We start from the raw sequence: 23,413 nt of genomic DNA on the forward strand, positions 1-23,413 counted from the left end.
AAAACAGAAACCTACTTTGCTTATGGATGTATGAGTTTATTTACACACACAGATTAGCCATGAAATTCTACATCACTGATGTATCCTCGAAGCAACACAACAATGGCTGTCCTTCTCCTTCCGTTCAAAACAGAATACACGAAGAATTATGAGCCTCCCTAATGCCCTAAAAAGAACATGAAGAAGTAGATCTTTCTCTGTTCACCATCTTGAACAAACAGACACAAAATTAATTGGCTATAGCTGCTCTGTAAAAATTTAAACATCTTTCTATTTAATTACACCAGTTTGTGTAGTGAACACTAAGACCAGTGAAGTGACTCTATGGTATCTTACATGCAATACAGCAGCCCCCCCCCCTAGAATCCACAGATTGCACTAAAATGCAACTAACCACACGCTGCCAACAGGGCAGTTGGAAAACCCTGTTTAGTGACTGGATGCACATAAAGACCTCCTTGTTGTATTTTGTGTTCCTGTTAATATTCCTGATTTTGTTAATCACTTTATATAGCTGCAAATGTTACAGAAAAGGCCAGAGAGTTATTCACAATTTAATAAAGAGATGACTGCCTCCAGATATCTTGTTTGCTGGTGTGCTGGATTGGTTTAATACCACGTTCAGCAGTGGAACAAAACATGCAAGGGCAAACGTTCAAGAGTCTTAATCAGTCTGTTTCTACTCTGCAGGTACACTTGTACACTCCACTGTTAGAAGATACAAACACATAGGATTTCTTTACAGATGCAAAGTTGTTTCTACATATTATAGCTCTGAAAAGTACTCTAAGCATTATGCAATTTAAAAATAACTGCTGCGGATATTCACAAGACACAGACAGATTGTTTAAACACTAGCAATATATGACAACAAAAATGCAATACCAATTTTGAAACTGAACACACTTCCACAACAATATCATTGTACAACGTTAATGTTATTCAACATGGATAGCGAGAATACAATTCAAAGCTATGACAGATACCTGAATTCTTAACACAGTCGCTCCAGGATGCATTCTTTTGGGTGCATCCACAGAAGTTAACAAATTTCATTCCTATTTAAGAACAAGGGGAAGATTATAAAAGAGCCAGTGTCTACTGAAGTGCATGAATGAGCTTCTTTCTAGAAAGTATAGAACTATTAAAGCAAGCTGGGCTTTTGTAAAGGTTAGGCTTCACAGTTCTGCCTTTTGGTCGTGTTGCAATAAATGGCTCACTTATTTCAACATTTTAGTTTCTTTTTGACACATTAGTTAGGTGTACAATACAGTTTGATCTATAATTCAGAGGCCAAGCTTATTTCATCTTCACACTTAGGTACATCTGCAGAACTGCAGCTATGTGAGCCACTTTTAAATACTAAGGAAAAAAATCCTGTCCCAGTGAAGTGAGTGAAATGGCTTCAGCAAATAGGTTTTATACCATATATTACATAAGTATATTACTGTAGTGGTAAAGAAACAAAGACAACTACAGTGAAGAAAAAGGTTGTTTCAAGCCTATGTTTTAAGGGAATGCTACCATTTTGCAACCTTGTAGGTTTCTACAGCAGTGATTCTTGTCCCATATTCAGCTTGTTCTGTACCATGGCAATCCATCACATACCTCTCCCATGATTCCTAACAGTTAAGCTGAAAAGCAGCTCTGTTTGATAACCCCCCTGTGCTACGTAATGGGGAGATGGTATCTCAGAACCCAAGCTCAAGGATGTAATACCTGAAACCCCTATGCTAACCTGATGTCTCCTAATGGAAACCTGCCACACTGTGCATAACAACAGCCCTGCAAGCAAGGAAGTCTCAGAGAGGTAACTGAACTTGCACCATCGCCAAGGATTCTGATGTGTGGTGCAAATCATGCAGATCCCAGAAAAAGAGTATATAGGCAAGGATGACAGGAGGAGAAACAAGGAGGTTCTTTCAAAATTAAATTTAAATAATCTAGGGGAGAAAGAAAAACTGTGACAAAGTGAAATAAGGTTTAAGGAGACCAAATTCTTAGTTAGATATCTAACAACAGAGGCAAGGAAGCCATGTAGGAAAAACAAGGAAAGGTGGTCTCTTGGGATAGGTAGAGGGTGAGCAAACTCAAACACACATTTCTGCTTCCAAAATGGGTTCTGGCTAAAAATTCTTCATAATCACTACAAAAATAACATACCATGAATCTCCTCAGGCTGCAGCCTACTTGCTCTGTGAATTTCCACTTCTGCCACTTCCCCCACTGTTCATATTCCACTAATCCCCAGTATTCCTCCTCCTTGTGCCAAAAGACATCTCAGTCTCTCCTGTTGCAATGTCCCCCAGGCATCCACAGGCAGCTGACACACTCATTGCAAATTCAGGGAGCTGGATCAGAGAAACCATCTGAGTTTTCTTGCTTGGAAGATTACTTCTCACTGGCTCAAGAGCAGCCCAGTCCCCTGCCATAGCAGAGCTTCCAAAAGATCAGCACATAGGCCTCAGTCATTCAAAACTCCACTGGTAGGCTTGGCAGGAAGAAAACAGAGTGCAGAAGTCCAATCTTTAATATCTGTCTTGCATTTGTCTGTAACTATAAGCCTATGAGAAAGTATGATGCTAAAGCCTTTTTCTTATAAGAAATGATGTTGAAGATGATAAAGGCTTCCCCTGTCTCTTCCCCTGCCAGTCTCAGGTACCTCTTGATTTCTTTATTTACCAATACAAATTCAGTTACCTCATACACAGGGGGGAATCTTCTCTACTTCTGTGTCATTTTATCTATTCTGTAGCATTTACACTCTGAATTCTTTTGTTCTTGCTTCTCTTATTATCCACTAAATATCATTTTTCTGAATGCCTTTGATACCAATAGATCTAACTAGTTTATAAATTAAGATAAATACCTAATATTTAATAACAAACACTCCCTAGACCAATATATGGTGGACAACTGGCATAATTACACTAAGTTGCAAGGTAATGATTTTGTGGGCATTGACTTAAGAGTAGATTGTCTATTAGCGTACACACGTTCTTCTATTATGTTAACACAGTCAAATGAAAACAGTATCACTGTATTCCTCAGTAATGCTGTCACAGCTGATGTACAGATGTTAACAATGTGGATACAAAAGTGTTTATACCACCCATAAGTTTTGGAGAGGTAGGAGAAATGGGATTTACAATCACATCCAAACTAAGCACTGAAAGGAACAGTATCAAGAGATAGATAAATACCAAGGCTGTAAGGAATTAACGATACATGAAACTGCGTCTTTTTGCTCTTTGAGTCTCTGCAAATCAGGGGTGGCAAACAAAGGTCAGGAAAGTAAGACTTGGAAAGCAATAAAAATATAACACTTAGAAAAGAGAATCATAAAAATGTCACTGTTGTGTCTTTGTTAAAACCACGCACCTAAGCATCTAAAAATCACAAGTATAACACCTGAGCACCAGTCTCCTTTGATCCGTAGCTTGCTTTCTAGAGCTAAGGAAGCCATAACTTCCCTTAAGTTCTTTTCTTGTCAATAGCCAGACTACCCTAAGAAGTGAGAGAGCCATGCACAGCAATCAGCTGTTTCCCAGGTGTTTTAGTACTCCCTGCTTTATACTCACCAGCCACACATTCCACATGCAGCAAAGAAGTGAGGAAACAATGTATGTATACCAAATAATTCTCCACACATTCCACTCGCTGGGAAAACAGCCATCATTTACAAAGGGACAGAATTCTAATTTTATAGCACAAACAGCTTGTCAGTACTGTCCATATATGTGATCTAATCCTGACACTCCATTGACTGGAGGCAACAAGCGCAGTTCTGAAGTGAGGCTTCCCTGTGACAAAAGACTTGGCTGTCTGCCTCAGTCTGCCAAACTCCAGAGATAAAGAGAAATTTATTGTGCATTATCTGTCTCACCATGTCCAAAAAAAATCCTAATTTTCCCTCAGGATGCTTCCCAGTACTTGAGGTGTCATGGAAATATTTGCCTCCGCAGTTCCCTCCCAGCACAGCTGATCAGCTCTGTGGAACTACAAGGTAGAGAGTGAGCTGAGAGCACACTCTATGGCTATACAGAATGTAAGAGTTTACCAGGTGTTAGGAAGTGCTTGGGCTGTGCTGATGGCCGTACTGCCTTGCTCTCCATGAAATTCTACTGGGTAAAACTCAGAAATAACATGATTTAAAAACAAAGAAACAACAACAACAAAAAAAAAAAACAGCAAGACCCTGTTGCAAGTGGATTCATTATTTCCCTTTCCAAGCAAGCACCTTACTTCATTCTCCAGGGTACCAGACAGCAAGCAAACAATAGCTGATACTAAGTTTCTCATAAAAGCACAATCAATAATTGAAGTATAACTGTGGTACGGTTTATATGGTTTTCGGTTTTGAGTTTGGTAATTGCTTTAGATCAACAATCAACAACTGCACTATCAACAAGTGGTCACTACTTGCAAGATTTTTTACACTGTCAACACTGCAGGATTCCCTCCTCTTGGAAAAGAAAAAAATAACAGGCTTTTATAGGAAAAAAAAAAAAAAAAAGCATTTGGTATTACAGGCATGCTTTAATTTTCTCCTACAGTAAAAGGAAGAAAAAAAGAGGCTATAGGTCAGATGAAGTACAGTCAGGCAAACCTGCATTTTTCCCTGCTCCATCCCTAATAAAGAAATAGCAGACATACAGTGGCTGTACCTAGAGTCAATTTCAAACAGTGAAATATTTATAGTTCCACCTCCTGCCGACTTTCTACTGCTTTCTAAAGGAAGCAAACTACACTAATCTGATACCAAGCTGTATTGTTTTGGAAAAGGTACTCTCTGGCATCCACAAAACAAACTCTATTTATTTCTTCCATTTTGTTTAATAAGAACTTGGGACTATAACGTATCATTTAAAGTCTGTCTTTCAAGTGTAATAAATAGCCTCTCTATTAATTGTGAAAAACATAGATTTGGGGGCAGTATTAGAAAATGGAAGAAGGCCACCACATTCTAGCAAGCTTTTACATGGCTTATGAAACCTTCATTAAACTTTTAGAAGACACAGCCTTAAGTGGCTTGGGAAAAAGCAAAAACCTCAGAGTGCTTCTGGGGAACATCACCTGTAATTTATTCACTTTGAACACTTTTTATGGTATAGCTCAAGACAGATGCATGACACGATTCCAACATCCACAAACCTGAGGCATGAAGTAATTGAATCTATAACCAGAAGCTGGTAAATGGGTAGTCTTATGAGTTATTCTGTAAGTGTTACATGGAGAACAGCTTGCTTCACAATCATTATTTTGCTGTAGCGCAGAAATCACGTAATGAGGGCTTCATGCTGTTAGGATCCTAACCCTTGATTGTTAGAACATTTCAGTCATATTAAAAAAAATGATATAGTGCAAGCAGATAGGGAGAAAAATAGTAATTGGAAACTCAGCAGTGGGTTAAAGCCACAATTTATTCACCATTTCCTTCACATTAGATGAAACATTAATAGGATTATTAATAAAGATTCTGCATTGGTTTTGTCACATAGCAGTAATGCATCAAACTATTTTGTTCCCAAAAGCATATTAGTATACTTTTCTTAAGACCACAGAGAAGTCTTATCTAAAATTACTGAAAAAATGATAATTTTCGTAGTAGCTCAAATTAGAGCACGACCTTTAAAGTAGAGAAGCAAAACCAACGCGCCCACCCAGTGATATTGATTTCTCAGTTATGTAAGGTGAATGCACTAAGGAAACTGAATTACAAATTAAAATTCAGCAACAATTTACTAAAAATAAGGCATTGATGAAAAGCGATTTTCTTTTCAAGAGGTTTTGATCATTTCTACCACATTTTCTATCACTACTGCAGTCATTAGATCCTCGCAAACCTGATTCTATTTTTGGTCATGAAGTTGTGGTACAGAACTGCTTTAGGCTTTGTTGTTGTTGTTACTTTCCCATTTAGTTGAGCTTATTTCTCTAGTCTGCGACACTAGAAAAAACCCTCTTCCCTCCCATGCCCAGGGCTACTCCAGAATTGGGAAGGGGAAAGATGGGTGGGAAGACAGGTTGACCAAAGACTCTGACCTCTGCAAAGGTGAGCATTTTCTGCTGAGTAGAGCAGTGTTCCTTCACAGTTCAGTTATTCACTCCTTGCTCCTTGATCTTTAAAAGAAAATTAACTGTTTCAGGACTATAACCAAGAAAAAAAAAATATTCCCCTCAAAAGTATCTCAAGTGAAATGAGTCAAATAGATTCAGATTCCTGCTGTAACAATTTCTTATGACAGCTCCTGCATGGCTTTTTTTTTTTTTAATTCCTTCAGTGAAATTTTTTTAGGGAGAACATTTTAAGAGTTCAAAGATCAGCAGAAAGACAAGATTACAGAAATGATGTAGATGTGACCTAATTAAACAAGTATAAAACACACCAATTTTTAGTTATTTCCAGTTCATTTAACATGAAGGATAAATGTACTTCAAAAATAAATTTGCATTTATTTTATATATAGGTATATAAAAGCAACCAACCAGTAATATATCTCAGGCCACTCTTAGAACGCTAGCTTTTACACAGAAACCCAGCTGCTGCAAATAACGATGAGATGAAAAGCCACAAAACAATAAACAGGAAGACGTCTCCAGTTAGGGATGGGAAGGAAGCAGCTTGCTTTGAAATAATTATTTTACTGCTGAGCAGAAATGGCATAATGAGAACTTCACGCTGCCAGAAGCTGTAACCCTTGATTGCTGGAATACAGCTGTCACATTAAAAATGACACATTGCAAGTAGATTGGCATAGCTGCAGTAATCGTAGATCTCGCATCTGTGCTATGCTTGCCCAATTAAGAAGATTCTCAGTGCAAGTCTAGGCCAAGGTTAATGAAATTATGTAATGTTTTATTGTAGCAGTGCTGTTAAAAGAAATGCACAGAAAAGTAGATTAAAACTTATTTTGATTGACAGTGGAAAAAATTGAAAAGCCAGAAGCTGTGCTGTCTTTAAAAAAAAAAAAAAAAAATTGCACAAAACCACAAAGCATTTTAACCAAATTGTTCAATTTTATCTATATACTTTAAAGCTAACTGCTTAAACCAAACCCAAGGAAATAGTTTTCCACATGGCCCTGATTTAGGAAAACAAGCTTAAGAACACCTTAAAGACAGCACTTTTCTAGAAGAAGTCGCACATTTCTATATGAAATCCTACTCACAAGGTTTGTAAAAAACACGCAGCCCTCAATATACTTCAGCTCCTTACTAACATCTCCCAGTACAACCAGCACCAGTGATCCCTGCAAACTGGGTTGCAGCTGCCACCAGGAAGAAAACTGGCTGAGCTGCTCAGGTCCAAAAGCAAAGCCAAGTTCTTTCACTGCTGATATCATCTACCCAACAGAACACTGCCTCAGGTGAGAATTTGTAAATGTTCACATCACTGAAAGAAGTAAACTACTGAAGTTTCATAGATAAATACATTGTACTTCATTACTGCTAATATCTTCATTATGATGAAAACAGTAAGAAATCTCATCTGTCTAGAGAAATGAAAAGTCATGAATCAGACTCTAAAGTACTATCATTTTAGTAGCAAGTAGTTAAATGCCAAGTAGTTACTTTGCCACATCTTAAGATCCCATTTTTCTAGAAACCAGATCAGCATCCCACAGAGGAAAATCACCTCATAAAGGCACAAATAGAAGCACTGTCTTTCCCTGCGACCTCCAATATCTTGGGCACCCCTACTCATGAACCCATCAGATTATGATTTGGCACTACACTGTTATTAAACCTCCCTGAGAAGCGGTGATGGTTATGAAATTTTTTCCAAAGAAATGACAAGAGCAGCAGCAAAAGAAATGTGAAAAGTGTCTGTAGGTTTTATTATTTGCAGCACTTCTTCCATGTTCCCAAATTTCCAAGACTTCTAAAACTAAAATACATTGTCAGAAGGAAAAAGTATTAGGGTTCACAGAAGAAAAATTGGGGGGAGTGTAAAAAATGAACTAATAATAGACTTTACAATTATCTAATTGTACATCTGTCCAAGTGTAGTCAGAGAGAAAGAGTTAATATTGCAAATACCACCTACTTGTGTGACAAAAGATCCATTTACCAAATGTCCTGCTGTGAGATACAGTTGAGGATTTTAAATGGGTCAATATTCACCAGTCCCGAAATCCCTGGGAGTTTAATGGACTTGACAGAGCACTAGGTTCCACCTCTACATGCACAGGAGCAGTTTGGAAACTGATGCCATCAAATAGCTTGAAGAAGTGTAGACATTTTTTCATCCAGACTGAGTAGTTAGCTGGGGAAACCATTAATTGGTATGATTTTATTTTATTTGTAGGTATAACTGGATATAAAATGTAGCTTTTCCATTCAAACTCTATAATTTAATGGCAGCAGGCAACAGAAGTGATAGTAATCTACTTTCAGGCAAGAAACTCACCCTTCAAATAATCTAGACAAATATTTTTCTGTGTGCATACTGGTCTGGAATGACTCAGTACTACCTGTTAAGGATACCACATGCCATCATGCTCAGTTCTCCCTCTATCCCACCAGAAGTTGGAGATAACCAAGATAAGCAGTGAATGCAATTACATACCACTAACACCTATTAAGATGAACGAAGAAATTCCATAAAGCTTTGTACTGCTGTAACACAAGCATACTAATATAGCATGACAAAGTCAGCTACTGTATAACTGCCTACAACTACATTAACTTTCAATTAATTTGTGCTTGAATAATTAGCAGGTATTGAAAGTTTCACTGAGGTAACAAAGCCCACCACAACCATGAGTCCAGTTGTCAGGATTCTAATGGACACAAAGCCAATTCTACCAGTACAGACATAGCCCACAGCAATTTTATGGTTTCACGCTCCATTAAATACATAGTTTCAAATTCCAAACACTGGGAAAGCTGGGATTTTTTTTTCCTAATATTTTCATTTCTAAACTGCTCAACCTATAGAATCAAACTGTGTCACGTACTGCCAAATAAGAACAGTGTAACTGGTCTTTATCTGATAGCCTGCTGTAAACAACGTAGTGCCAAGCACAGAGTGCAGAGATGCTGGCACCTTGCTGCCAAGGTGCATGCAGCTATTTATGGAGCAGGCTGTCAGGAGAACTTGTTAAGCAATTCCTAAAAATTCAACAAGGAAGACTACTGTTAAGCTCTGTGTAACAGTTTCTTCAATTTATATTCTTCTTGCTTTATTATTGCTATATTAAGGCTATTTGGGCAACAAATACTAATGAGAACAGAGAGGAAAAAAAGGATGCATTTCCAATATTTCATTATTATGCCTTACCAAAGAATTTAATAAGTTGAATTTTCCTATTAATGCAATTGAAAATTTAATGAGCTTCTTAATTTATGACTTCGGCAGGCTTGAATTATAAAACAATACAAGCCGTACTCTATTTGCTTGAGTGAGTCTGAAGATGACAGCGTGTTTAGGCTTTCACGTTAGCATCTAATCTAAATATATTAACAAACAGTACAAAAAGTCATTATAGTCATTCAAAGCAATAGGACATATTCTTCTTTTTCCTGTGACAAAGCCATACCATTAAAGCCTTACTTTAACCACATAATTGTGGAGGATCTCCAAGTTCTTCGCTTAATATTAATAAAGTTTTGTGGTACCCCTGAGAGGTCATTAAGAAAGACTATTCCCTCTAAGCCAATAACTAGAAATGAGACTGAGCTGGAAGTACTGTGAAAATGTAGGGTCTGTGCCAGGTCTTGGAAGGTACTGAACACACTCAGCTCTCAAATGTGCCCAGAGCAGTAGATGTGCATCACTCCAGGGCAGAGAACAGGGGCTATCTCCTTTTCCATGTTACTGCAGCTTTTTTCTTTAAAGGTTTTACCATTCATTTCAAAGCTTACTGGTTCTATACAATTACCAAAAAGTCATTCTGCTGATCGGCTCTGGGTCAAAGGCATTGCAGATGGGAGTTCCTGTAGTCTAACATCAGGCAGTTTTATGTAAAATCTTAAGCTCTGCCTGATCTACACTGCATATTGAACACATGCATGATGTAACCACTGGGTTGCACTTAGTCAGAACAGATCTCATTAATACAGCAGGACTGGTCAAAAAGGATGCTTTCCACATGAAATTCAGCTTTTTAGTTTATCTTTACTTACCCCAAAATTTATCATACATAAAACCTGGAATTGTTCACTCCATATCTATTCTGAATTTTGTTTTTATTTCAACAGTACTCAGCTGTTCCATGACAGTTTACTAGCAGCACTAACTGCAAAATTGTTATGCTATATAGGAACTGATATTCTATTGCTTTCATTTTTGAAAATCATTATCAGTAACCAATACTTTTCTACTGTTTTCTTTAAAACAGAAAGCACACAAAGGCATGTGTCACTATTTCTTTCATTTGTATTGGCTATATTACTAGAGCTCAAAAATACAGTACATTGACAGCAAGCGATCTCAATGACATAAGGTAGTTTCTTCTTGAAGAGATAAAGGTGGTTTTGTGGTGGGTTTTCTTGTTTGGTCAGTTGGTTAGTGGCTTTATTTCTTTGTTTAAAAGGTGGCTTGTTTTCATAGACACTCAGAGCTTGGGGAAGGGGAAGAAAAGAATGTAAGGAAGGGTGCCATTTATAGGCATTAGTATTCAAACTGGCTCTCTCCAAGCTGCCATGTCCTCCATCTAAAGAAAGCACAGAGAACACAAACAAGTAGCTGCAGGGTCTAGCAGAGCTATTTGTCACTGCCAAGATTCATCAGTGATAGAGGATTACAAGAGGGAACAACTTAAAGGTTAAGGATTTATCTAGAACATCTGAAACAGATACTAAACTGAGATTTATAGCAAAGTGCTTGATGAAAATTAATGTTTAGTGTCTAAGCCATTGTTGCACTGGAAACAAAGGATCTTGCTCCTTCACTAGGAGTCACCACTTAACCTCTTCCACTGGTTACTACTGAGGATCAGGTACCTATGTTTAAGGCTTTGTATTTTGACTGGGCAGAAAAATCAGAAAAGGAAGTGCACCTGACAAAGTATATTCACAGGGTGGAGAACTATAAGTGCATGGACAAAGGCTTCTGGAGTTGCCTGGAGGAAACAGGTTTTGGGTGCCTAATCACAGCTCACTGTCTTACTGAGACTAAGACCCTGTGCCCAATAAAGGCTTCTATACAAGCTAATAAATACAACTTTATTGGTTTTGTAGAGTAATCATAAGCATTTTCCTTTCAATATCTACCTAATGACACATTTTTAAAAAGAGTTACAGGCTTGTAAAGATCAATGAAAAAAATAAAAGGCTGTGAGCAGGAAGTACTACAAACACTGTGTCTTCATGCCCATGCTGCTATGTAGGTTCACCATAACTCTATGACAGATGGAAGCATGATGGTACCATGTGAGCTTCTCAGGAAGAGAGCCACATGTTAGCTTTACTACACAATCCAGTTATGAACTGCATATAGCTCTAGAAGAATACATTATTTTTAGCATTATACTGCAAAAACAAATGCTTTTGTATACACTAAAAAAAAGTCTTCAGCTGTTAATATAATTAAAACCAGTTGAAAGAAAATAGATTCTTCCCTTGACCCAGGGTTTCTGTATTATTTTAGCTCAGTATTCAATAATTAATTCAATAGCAAGTGAATTAAGGCTTTCCATCCCTATGTAGCTTTAATACAAGAGAAATTCCCATCTGGATTACTGCTTAGTTAGAAGTTATACAAAACCACATGAAAATAAGAGAAGGTGGGAAATATTCAGAACATTAGAAATCCTAATAGGAATTTCTCTCATGACGCTTGTGTATATTCATCTTAGATATTGTGATACCTTCAGGGTGTTGAAAGAGAAGAAAACCAACCCAATAAACAAGGGATAGTCACAGTTCTGTGGGGAAAACTGATGCAGAGCAGTAAAACAACCAGCTCCTTTCAGCGAACTCACAGAGTACGGTTCAAGCAAAGAAACAAAAGCTAGTTTTAAATCTCTGTAGCAAAAAGAACAACAGAACTTTGTGTTATCTTACTGACAAAGGTGAAATCATCACTAAAGAGAACTGGAACAGGTGATTTTAAACAACCCTGACTATGCAGGTTTTCATAATACAACAGAATCTAGTATTTTTTAAACTGTTAGAGCCTCCTGACTTAACATAGGTCATATCTCCATCTTAATAAGGTGGAAGCATTCTACAGAACCAAAGAAAACTTACAGATAGGATCCCTGAAAATCATACATACACAAAAAATTAACTTCTGCAAGGATTTTTCTGTTGTTTTCTGCATTGGTTGCACACGGTGACATTAGGCAAGAGTGGATTTGAAGTCAAAATACTGGATAATGATACTTGAAAAATCTATCATATCTAGAGAGAATATGCAACTAGAATACAAAAATATTGAGGGAAAAAATGCACATGCCAGTGAGCCTGACTGCCAGCTTTGACTTAAAAATACAGAGCTTGTGAGAAATTCCAAGTCATAGGAGGCAGTGCAAAATACCAAAAGAAAATCTTTGGGGGGAAAAAGCTAGAAAAGATAAATTCATCCTTTATTCAAAAGCACTGCCTGTATTCAACAATAAGCTTGAATTTAAGGAGACCACCACAAGGGTATTTGCAGAGATCCACTTACTTAAATTCTTGATCAGTCAGTTAACATGTGCCATGCTCCAATTCACTCCAAATCAGTATGTTATTTGCCCGATATTTTGTCTTGTGACTTGACAGAATTCATTGTTAAGAAACACAGAATTATGAAATACAAAATCAGTCACTGCAGAAGAGACCAAGGGCCCAGATTTGCAAGAGTACATTCAGAATTTATAACAGAGGTTCTGCTTCTAAACTTCTCAAAGGATATTGCTTCTCTGTATAAACAAAGAACGCAATGAATCATTCAGTCTTCCAGTGAGACCCCAAAGCTAATGCACCAGTATGAAGCTGGAATAACTGGTAGATGGAAAAATATTTTGATATATTGGTATGAAACAAGCTTGCTGAAGACCACGTTGTCTATCTTTCCCATAGTGTATTGCTGTTATAATAAATGTAGTTTGAAAGCCTTATCTGAAGAGTCTGGCAGCCACCAAGGAAATCACACACACTGCTTCCATACAAGCCATGCCAGTGAAGGCATGATATTTCTCACAAATTCCTCTGCATAATCAGCATGAAGGTTCTCTCAGGAATATACTCTTGAGTATTTTCACTTTTGTACAGACAAACCAAATGCACAAGCAGTTATATGAAGGGGTGAAGAGACTCGGCAACTGAAATAAAAACATTATTTTATTCCCCCACTACTCTAAATTAGCTACAGGAACATAAGATGACCACCAAATCAGAACTCCAAATAGCAAAAAGGCTTGTTTCTGATGAATGTCATTCATTTTAAATGCAACAGACACTTGCAATTACAGTGAAGTCACAACTTTGAATATAAATTTATGCTTAACATCGGATCAAAAGTGAAAATTGAGACTGAAATGAATTAACTTGTCAAAGGAAAGCATTAATAAGCAATTGAGGAAAAAACCACAAAAGATTAAAACTGGAAGGCTTCCTAGAAGAGTTTCATATACTAATTTCAAAGATCTAACGTCTTATCAACCATAAACAAATAAGAATACAACTTGTATGCACCTTGAGCGATTCCTCAATAGGCTAGTAAGACCAGCAAAAAAAAACGTAACTGAAGGGATGAAAGTATTGCATTTCAGATTAAAGAAGTCATAAGGTAGGTAAAGCCCTGCATGCACATAGCTTTCTGCTGTAACCTTGGGGTTTAATCAGTACTGCAACAAATGCACCTCAAAGAATTACAATATTGAATTGCACTGTGTAGCCTGTATACAGTCCACAATGAGCTTCATTATAAGGAAATGGTTCCATACATAAGCCTACTCTCAGAAAACTGAATGAAAGTGGCTCATTACCTCAATTCTGCTCACCAATAGTGGGGAAAAAGAGTTATATACACTGTATGCAACATACTGATTGAACCACAAATATATTGAAATGCTCCAAACAATAATCATTGTTGGAAAGCTTTCAATCAAGTCAGACTTAGCTGATGGAAGTGCAAGAACACATTATATTCACCACTAACAGAATTCAGCAGCCAGTTGACATCTCTCCATTTAGGTAGTTACATAAAATCAGATTCAATTGTCTTAAAGAGCACCCCAAACTTGAGTTGTAAAAGTAGTTGCAATCAATTCCATCTCCCAGCTCTTTGTTGGGATATTAGAAAAAATAGCAACTGCAATTACACATGAACAGAGAACACAGGTAGAGATGTTACAGTGGAAGAGGAGTTCTCAATCCAGGCATTAAAGGGAGGCAATAAACAAGAGTGGAGTCAACTCTTTGAAAGGGTAGATAACTGCAGATCAAGGGGAACTGTTTTTAAAGTTGAAGGAGGGAGGATTTAAGTTGGATGTCAGGGGGAAGTTCTTTACTATGAGAGTGGTGAGGTGTTGGAACACGCTGCCCAGGGAGGTTGTGGATGCCTGTGAACAGGAAGACCGTGTGGATAAGCTACCTGGCAGTAGCTTGCTATGCAATCTGCCTAAAGTGTTTGCAGTCATGTGGGGAGACAAAATAAGGCCAGGACATAGATGTAAAAGTGTGCTGGGAAATATACAGGAGAGAGGCAACAAAGGCCTCCAGTGCAGATACTGAGCTGCAGATAGATTAGATCTTGATCTAAGCAGTTCCTAACTGTAAGAGTCGTGAGCAGTGGTTAATAGAGCAATTGTCCTCTAAACCCTACTGTTGCTAAATGGGTCCAGAGGGTCTCATGTTATAATGCTTCATTAAGCTCAAACCATATGTTCTGTAAGCACTTGAACCTGTAAAACTCAAGCAGGTCATATGAAGCATAAAGAAAAACTCAGAAACAGATGCCCATTTTTAGCACAGTTGAGTAAAAAGAGTTTAAACCTATTGAGAGTCATCAGTCCTTATATGATTGCATGTATTTGTGTGTGGATTTTTTTTTCCTATTTTTATCTTGAATAAGTTCTTCATTTATTCCATATCTTACTGGGAAAATTTCAGTCTCTCTCCCTGTTTAATACCCTTTTCTCAAGTTACTATAAATTTATTGTTTCCTTGGGTTCAATTGCAGACATCTCCAGCAACAAGAACCAGTACCTATTCATGTTTGTCTATTCTATCCCATAGATCAGGACAAGAGAATTCCTCTCTCATTTAAGAAACCACCTGCCCTCAAGCACTGTTATCTTACATTAGTGTAAAAGACATTTGACAAACTGTCCAGACAAAGTTCTTCTCAGATATCTAACCACTGTTCTTCATTGCCTACTTCTGCATAGCCAAGTTGAAAACATGAACACCAAGCTTCCACTTTACTAATGGAGAAGCCTGATGGCCCCCAGAGACAATAACAATACCTGACTGCCTCTTACATTTGTTAGCATTGTTTTGTCAGGTATAGGTACCACACTTAACATAAAACTCTATCAAGTATCAGATGTGATCTTTTACTGTAATCACAAAATCCTCCAAGTTCTTTGACGTTAGCATTGTTGCTTGTTCCTCTAACAGTTGGAGTTAGGAACAATTGACTTAATTTGTGCCTCAACCTTATTATCAACAGCTTACTACATTTCTTGAAACAACAATACAGCATCTAGGGACTTCCCAGTAATAAAACTGGAAACATCTGGGTGGAACACATTTATTCCCATTCCTTTGTTTTAAATACATTTCTTACAGCTACTTTTGAACACACATCTCTGATTTCTTGGTAAAAGCACTGTTGTTATTTTTCAAGGATGTGAAAGGTGACCTGTTGCCACATAACACTTCTGGTGAAACATGCAGCTAGAAACAAACTCCTCAGCATGGTACTTAAAGTAGAAGAACACAGTCATACTCTAGGTGGAAAGTGATTACAGAGAGGACTACAACATTCTGGAAGATGAAATTCGCCAGCCACGTCAAGTATGCCTTCTCTTGCTTACTGTTATGAAAACTAAATGGCTCAACAAATCAATCCCTATGCAAGTTTAAGTGACTGAGTACAAATGAGCTCCTTAACAAGATAAGGTAAACCCTCCAAATGGAGAGTGGTAGGACTCAGTGCCGATTAAAACTGAGTAACACCACTACCTTCCAGCTGTTCATTAGTCAGGAACAGAAGTCCCCACAAAGAACTCAACCTCTAATGCTCAGCTTTCCCAGAACAACTGTATGCTTGTTTCTCATACCACAGATCCTAGTCTGCCCAAATAAGACCCCTCTTATACCATTATTTTTACTTAAGACACAGATAGTAACTTTAAAAACAAAAAAACCTCACCACATACTGATCTCATACTAGAAAGACTTTTCAGTAATTAACTATTAGAACAGGAAAAGGGGGGAAAGCATCAGTTTCAGTGAATTGATTGTAACACAACACCATACGGCATTTGGATTCCCATCAATGGTATTTGATCCTTAGTCAATCCATCCAATCAGTGAACTTAATCACTCAGTCACCATAGCTCTACCTTTTAAGCTCTGTGTGCAGCCTTCTCTTTCCATCTGCACTTTCTCTCACAAATAAATGCTTCTCCACAGTGAAATGAAAGCAACTCAGACTTCTACTTGTCTTACTCTTTCCTCCTTCCATTACAAAGACCAGTGAAGCTTTAATGTTCCACTTACACAAATCCTTGCAGTGTTTCTGGGACTGTAGGTGAGCCATTTTGTCCAATTAATTCTTTCCTCCACTGCAGTCACAAGTTACATATATTGCTTGCTTGAGATACACTGAAACTCCTCCAGTTACCTGAACATTCTGTACAGGGCACTAAGCATAAATGCAATGCCATGTGTTAAACCTTAGTTTTTAAGGTTTACCTTAAAAAAAGTGTAAAGTCCTCACCAAAGTCATACTATGAAGACTATCACTGTACAAATATTAAAAACAGGAAGGGAGAATACTGAATGGTATTATGTAGAAATAGCAAATAACTGCTGACAGTAACTAAAAACTAACATAGTTAATGCTATTCCCAGCAATAGATTCATGGAAAGAATGGGGAAAGTATTAGCACAGGTTTCACTTTACTACTTTGCAGAATTCTCATCAAATACAAATGAAGTCAGTATGATGCTGTAACATGATGGCAAGCACAACAATGACAGCAGAGTAGCAAAGTCCAAAGCTACAGAAAGCAAAGACTTGCTCACATGCATAAGCAGTAGGCACAGAAACAAAGGAAAGAATCTGCTTACTTTCAGAAGGTCTCAGGTAGGCAGGGAACCCTCAAGGAACCCTCACCTCCACTGCCAACCCTTAAATGAGAGCTGGGAAGGGCTGCATCCTGGCTTCACCCCTTCTCAGGTGCACTGCATGCACTGAGCTGCCCTGGATTGGCCCTGCCTTCTCACCAGGTGTTCAATCACTGATTCAAGCTGTGAGCATTCCACTGTAGTCAGAAAATTTCACCTGTTCATAATCATAGTTAAATAGTAAATAGAACTAAGTAAATAAGTTGTAGTACCTTCCTTATAATAAATTTACAAGCAACAGCTTCTTGTATTCATTCAATTAAGCTTGCAATACTAAGGGACCCTGCATTTTCCTTTGCTTTATTAGGTATCAAGCATACAGACCAAGTGCAAGTTATATAATTAGTAGTCAAGCAGATGGAAGTGGTGTATTTTAGAACAAAAGAATAGTCTAGGGAAAAAAATATAGCAGTGCGTTTGTCTCTAAGGGTCTGCATACCTGTTCTATTGCTCTCTAGCAAGACAAACTGGTATCCAGATTTTCCAGTTCTAAGTTACATGACAGTGGTCTACAACTCTTGAACTCAACAACAAAAGTGCTGAACAAACATTGCTCAGACAGTTGTCATATTTAGACATGATGGGTACCAGGCTCATAGTGATCCTTTACTCCAAGAATCCCTTGCTAGAAAAAGCAGAGAAGGCTGTTTACAACAGATGGCCCAAGTCAAGATGTCAAGAGGGACATTACATCAAGAATACCAACTAAAAAAAATCAGGAACTCAAGAAGGAAGCAATGACAAGTAGGTTGAAACCACTGTTCAGCAAGAACGGTACTTCAGAATGGTAACTATGTGCAGTTTGGCTCAATTCTGATTTATGAGATGGGTTACTGCTACCACAGATTAACTGAGAATACCAAGTTCCTTGACAGTACAGAAGTCCTCAAGTGAGAAACATTAAAGGTCATATAATGAATTTACTGATCTCCCACTTTGGTTCCCCAGTTTGTGTTTTTTTCTTGTTGAAACTGATAAATAAACCTAATGTTTTTAATTAATTCCAAGGTACGCCCTTCAGAATTGCACTGTTTCCCTCACACACAGTACTTCTGTCTTGAGACTCCCTAAGATGGAATGCCATTTCAGTCACAAAAAGCCAGAGTAATTATGCTTTAATCAACCAAAGAGCACACAAACTGCTACCATCTCAAACACCCCATGGTACACATGCAGCATGGTACTGTACTGCCTGCTGCCTATGGGATGGAGAAACCCCAGATTTATCTGGTCTAGCAGTGTGAACCAACTGTTCTACTTAGATTCAATGCCTACCTCTTTGAATCTGACTCTGATCAATGCAAAGCACAAGATCAATATGAAGCAATTCAGTTTGTGCACAGTACTAGATTAGTAGAGCAGAAAACAAGGCAGAAGACGGCTCTCTTCAACACTGCAAAAAATTAATGTAAAATTAAACATGAGCTGAAGTTAAATAAGGTAGTGACTTGGAAATAATTCTCCGTAAAACACCACGATGGCTGCCTTGTCACCAAGCATTTAGCTTTGACAGTGGCTCAGCATTGCATCAGTTAACCAAAAACTCACTTTAAAATTTATCTCCTCTGTGGGAAATGACACTGCAGACCTCCAGCTTTGCTGTTAACTCAAAAAACATTGCATAGCTTCAATACATGGGCTCCTTTCTTGATACACAACGGAAATATCCTGTAGTTTGCTTAGCTTATTTTATGTTGCCACATTAATTTCCTCTATTAAAATGAGTTGTTCTATATGTAGCTTAGATGGTGACTTCCAAGGTAGGTTATTGGCTTATTTTCTTGGGGTTTTTTTGTCTTGTTTTGAATTCTTTCAGAAAAAACACGCTGAATTTTAGGTATAAAAGCATACGTACTGGCATAGTAAGCAATTAAAACAGATATATTTTCTGATTGATTAGGCCTCAGTTTTAATATAGAATACTAATAAAGTTTATTTAGTTAAGATGTACTCCAAGTACGTACACTTAAAATATTTTTTATTGTGAGCAACTTGGTTTTACATATTTAACAGCATTTCCATTTTTGCACCTTAAGTAATTTAATTAAAATAAGCAAACAATTAGATATTGGAATAAGTTGGGATCAGATAATGGGCATTCCATATGTACAGTTCAGGCCGGATTCTTTCAGTTTTTTCTCTTTTGCATGCTTTTTTGTTGTTGTTGTTTTTCTCTCTGAAACTTAAAACCACCTGACCAGCACTCTAGGGAAAATCATTTTGAAACTAATGATTTTTCACACTAATCAGAATTCTGAGTACTAATCCACTATTGATTCTGTGATTAAGTATGTGTTGTCTTCCCTGAGTAAGCACATAAAACTGAAGCACACGGGAATGGGACACTTGGCTCAGATGTTCATGCAATGATGTAAACAGCAGCTCCAGAGTAAACATATTTCACAAATCAGTTAAGATGAAGCAAACAAGTATATGCTGCTCACAGAAGCTCACTAAAGGGAAGGAGTCACAGGAGCAGACTTGAAGTTATCATTTTTATTAAAAAATATTTCAGCTGTAGTGCAGCCTCTGAACAGAACAAAACACCACTCCGGGCAAACCAAAATTAGGTCTTGAAGCCGAGATAGAGGAGAAGGCAGGAGAGGCAAAGCTATATAATATTACACAGGGAAGATGAAGGCCATTATATTGTGTTACAAGTAGCATTTTTGAAGAAATAAAAAAAAAAAAAGAAAAGCTCACAATGGGACTGACTATACAATAGGACTGGATGAAGCACAAGGCTCATATTTCTTGAAAGACAACAAAAGCAGACCAAGCTCAGGTCTGGAAAATCATGGTTACACTGGTTATCAAAAACTGACAGTAACAGCATACAATTGATAGAATGATTCCATCTCCTGGCTATTCTTTCACTGTCTGAGCATTAGAGATGTTGGCACCAAACATTTAATGATCACCAACTAGCTGGGCACAGCAGATAACCACCTTTTATTTACAGCAAAGAGAAATTATCATCCATGTTACTTACTAGCTCTCTAATATTACTGTCAAGATCACAAAGATGCAGCATAACATTAAGTTTACAGTTGATTAGCAGAGTAGATCAGTGCAACATGCTTTCTCTAAATTCACTGAACATAAGAAGTTTTTTTCCCCTCACGTACCTTTGCATTTGAAGTGACAGACTGTATTATGAGAAAGACAGCTAGAAGAAGTCACAGTTCAGGAAACATTGAAGGGATTGGCAAGTGCTCCACCAAACTTTTACATTGAACATGAATTATTGTTCTGATTATGCGTTAATGGCAATAAGAATCATATTCACACTACACAAGAACGGAAAAGAGAAGATCCTTGCTTTGATCACATCAAACAAGACAACCAGTTTAAATCTTTCCTAACTCACATTAGACACCTGGAAACTACTTCTGATGAAGTAAAAATAACATGCCATTTGCTTCTAAGAGTCCACCTTGAATCTATTACAAATTTAATGCTTCAACACTATGGAAAGCACAGCAATGACAGCAGAGTAGCAAAGTCCTAGGCCATAGCAATCAAGGACTTGCTCAAACACAACATTGGTAAGCACAGAAACAAAGGAAAGAATCTGCTTACCTACAGAAGGCCACAGGTAAGCAGGAATCTCCAGCAAGAAACCCTCACCTCCACTGCCAACCCTTAAATGAGGACTGGGAAAGGGTGCATCCTCACTCCACCCCTTCTAGTCACTCAGGTGCTTTGCATGCACTGAGCTGCCCTAGATTGGCCCTGCCTTCTCACCAGGTGTTCAATCACTGTTTATTCAAGCTGTGACTCAGCATTTCTGCTACATCTAACAAATTGCTGCTGCAGAGTTAAAACTCAAACACAAACCAAGGCAGCGATATGCACTGCTAGGTTGAGCTCTAACAGCCTGGAAACAACTTTAGCAATTTGACTTGAACTACTATTAACGTAGTGGAAAAAGCACCATGATTGATTATATAAGTTGGACTAACTACTATAATTGTAATTTAATTGTAATAGAGATTTCACAGCATAATAAAAACAAATCTGGACTAAGCTATTCCAGTGATGCTTTCACTAAGAGTGTCTTGTAACACCTTTAGCTGTAATTGTCCTTGTTGAAGCGTTGTGGCTTTGTAATGCAGATTTATGAAACTAGAACTACTGACAGCAAATGCTGGTTGTTATAAGCTGAAAAGCTCTGAACTAATTTTGTAATTAAGAAACACCTTCCATCACGCATCCTGTATTATTATACTAGCAGAGGTCAGGAACAACAAAAAGATCCTATATCTCTTACAGAGCTGTCTTCGAGGATTTTCACATCTTTATCATTACATTTTCAGGCAGACTTCACTATATAAGCCAGAAGACTTAGCAAAACACAGTTCTTTCTTACAAGTAACAGCTTTGGTTTCACAGCAAAAGATAGTGCTCAGTGCAGACACTACTGCTGTGATTAAGTACCCCAGCGCCCAAAGTTTGGGAAATTTTAGAAAAAAGAATTGTAATGCAGCTTTGGGTAAGTACACAAAGAACGTTTCTTAGAGCTCTAACCTACAATCAGGAGTTTCTTGTTCTTCTTCTGGCCTATTTACTGAGGTTAAGCAATGGCTTTTTCCTTCATCTCAATTTCCCCACCCGTAGAAAGGAGGTAATGACATTTACTTCCTCTCACAATTGTTTTTTCATATACACAGAGTCCTTCAAAGGACTACTGCTACTATGAAATACACATTAACTTCAATTCATCATAGGTCCACACATCACTGTACTAACAACGTTTCTGTTCTCCCTGTAGTTACTGAGAAGACACACATTGATATCAGTCAAGCAAAATTTATGTGTATGTATTTTTACTGAATAATGACTGTAATTTCTTTCTTTGTTTAGGGATAAAATATAACAAGGAATTCCAGCAACCAAAAAAAGTAAGTTTCCAGAAGTACATAAGGAGAATTCTACCTTTATTCCAAGTACGGAGTAAGAATAGAGATGGCTCAGATAACACAACTAGTCTAGAGATGAAGCACTGAAATGGAAACATGCATCAAAGCTTTGTCATTAAGTGCAAATTTTCTTCTTAATACATGAATTTTATAACCTACTCAACTTTAGCTTTACGAGCTTTTTTCCTACACTGGATGTTGCTAAAAGATACTGTAAACTTCGATTAATATTTTGTGAAATTGCACTGAGCAAAGAAGTGTCTGGAGATGCGCTTAAAAATAAGCTAAAGAAAAATCCTGGTGAAATTCCTCCATCTAGTGGCTACCAACACACTCGCAGCAGCAGTGACAGCCCACAGCAGCTACTCAATTTCAGGTCAAGCCCCAGTGCAAAGTATGCAAAGGAACAACTGTGGTGCTGCCAGCTGTTACCCAAAAGCCACTGCCTAGTGAAAGCAGTGAGATCTGAATGACATCCCTCCATCTCTGTAGCTCTAGCCTGGCCTTCTGGAGGAATAACTGCATTGACAGAACACATTTAAATCATGACAGTTTCTCAAGACCTGGAGGTTCTTTGTTACCACACTGTAAATATCTCAGAAGTTCAAATCTGATCAACATGAAATATCAGCAATATCATGAATAAATAAAATCAGATTTCTGCCACTATGGGAAGGGCATTAGAAATAATGTGTCACATCACGTATTTTACCTAGACAAAAATTTCAATGCACATTTGACCACTACAAGCAGCCTCTCAAGAGGGAACTATCATTCTCCATGGCTGAATAGATAGCATCTTGTGTAACAAATCATCAGTTGCTTTTCCAGTCTACTCATCACACAAACCACCACCAGAACAGTCAAATCTTTTTAGAAGCCCAGATTCTACAGCACAAAGTGCCACAAGAAATTGCATAGTACTCTACCAATTTTGTTTCTCATGTGTACAACTTAAAATTCCTCCTGTATCTTATTTTTCAACTCACTCAAATGGGGGCAAACAGAGGCTGAAAAAAAAAAAAAAAGAATTTTACAATTTATAAAACATCTAAATGAACATTAAATATTTTTGATAAACAATATACACTGCACAGCTGTATGTGCTTCTTCTGTTGAAATACTCCCTCGTGGTTCATATGCCACTCAGCTCCCAAATGACTCTTCAGAACAGGGCTGACAAGGTGCTCAAGTAT

General features: G+C 37.7%; 1 protein-coding gene across 1 annotated transcript in view; it reads left to right on the plus strand.

Annotated features, from left to right (window-relative positions):
- The window catches only part of CHST8 (carbohydrate sulfotransferase 8), a 160,454-nt gene that overhangs the window by 134,777 nt on the left and 2,264 nt on the right, over positions 1 to 23,413 (plus strand). Inside the window, exon 3 of the mRNA XM_015874088.2 lies at positions 22,162 to 22,199. Coding sequence (XP_015729574.1) covers positions 22,162 to 22,199 — 38 coding nt within the window. The remainder of the gene's footprint in view (positions 1 to 22,161; positions 22,200 to 23,413) is intronic.

Source organism: Coturnix japonica, chromosome 11 (assembly GCF_001577835.2).
Source record: "Coturnix japonica isolate 7356 chromosome 11, Coturnix japonica 2.1, whole genome shotgun sequence".
Taxonomy (NCBI): domain Eukaryota; kingdom Metazoa; phylum Chordata; class Aves; order Galliformes; family Phasianidae; genus Coturnix; species Coturnix japonica.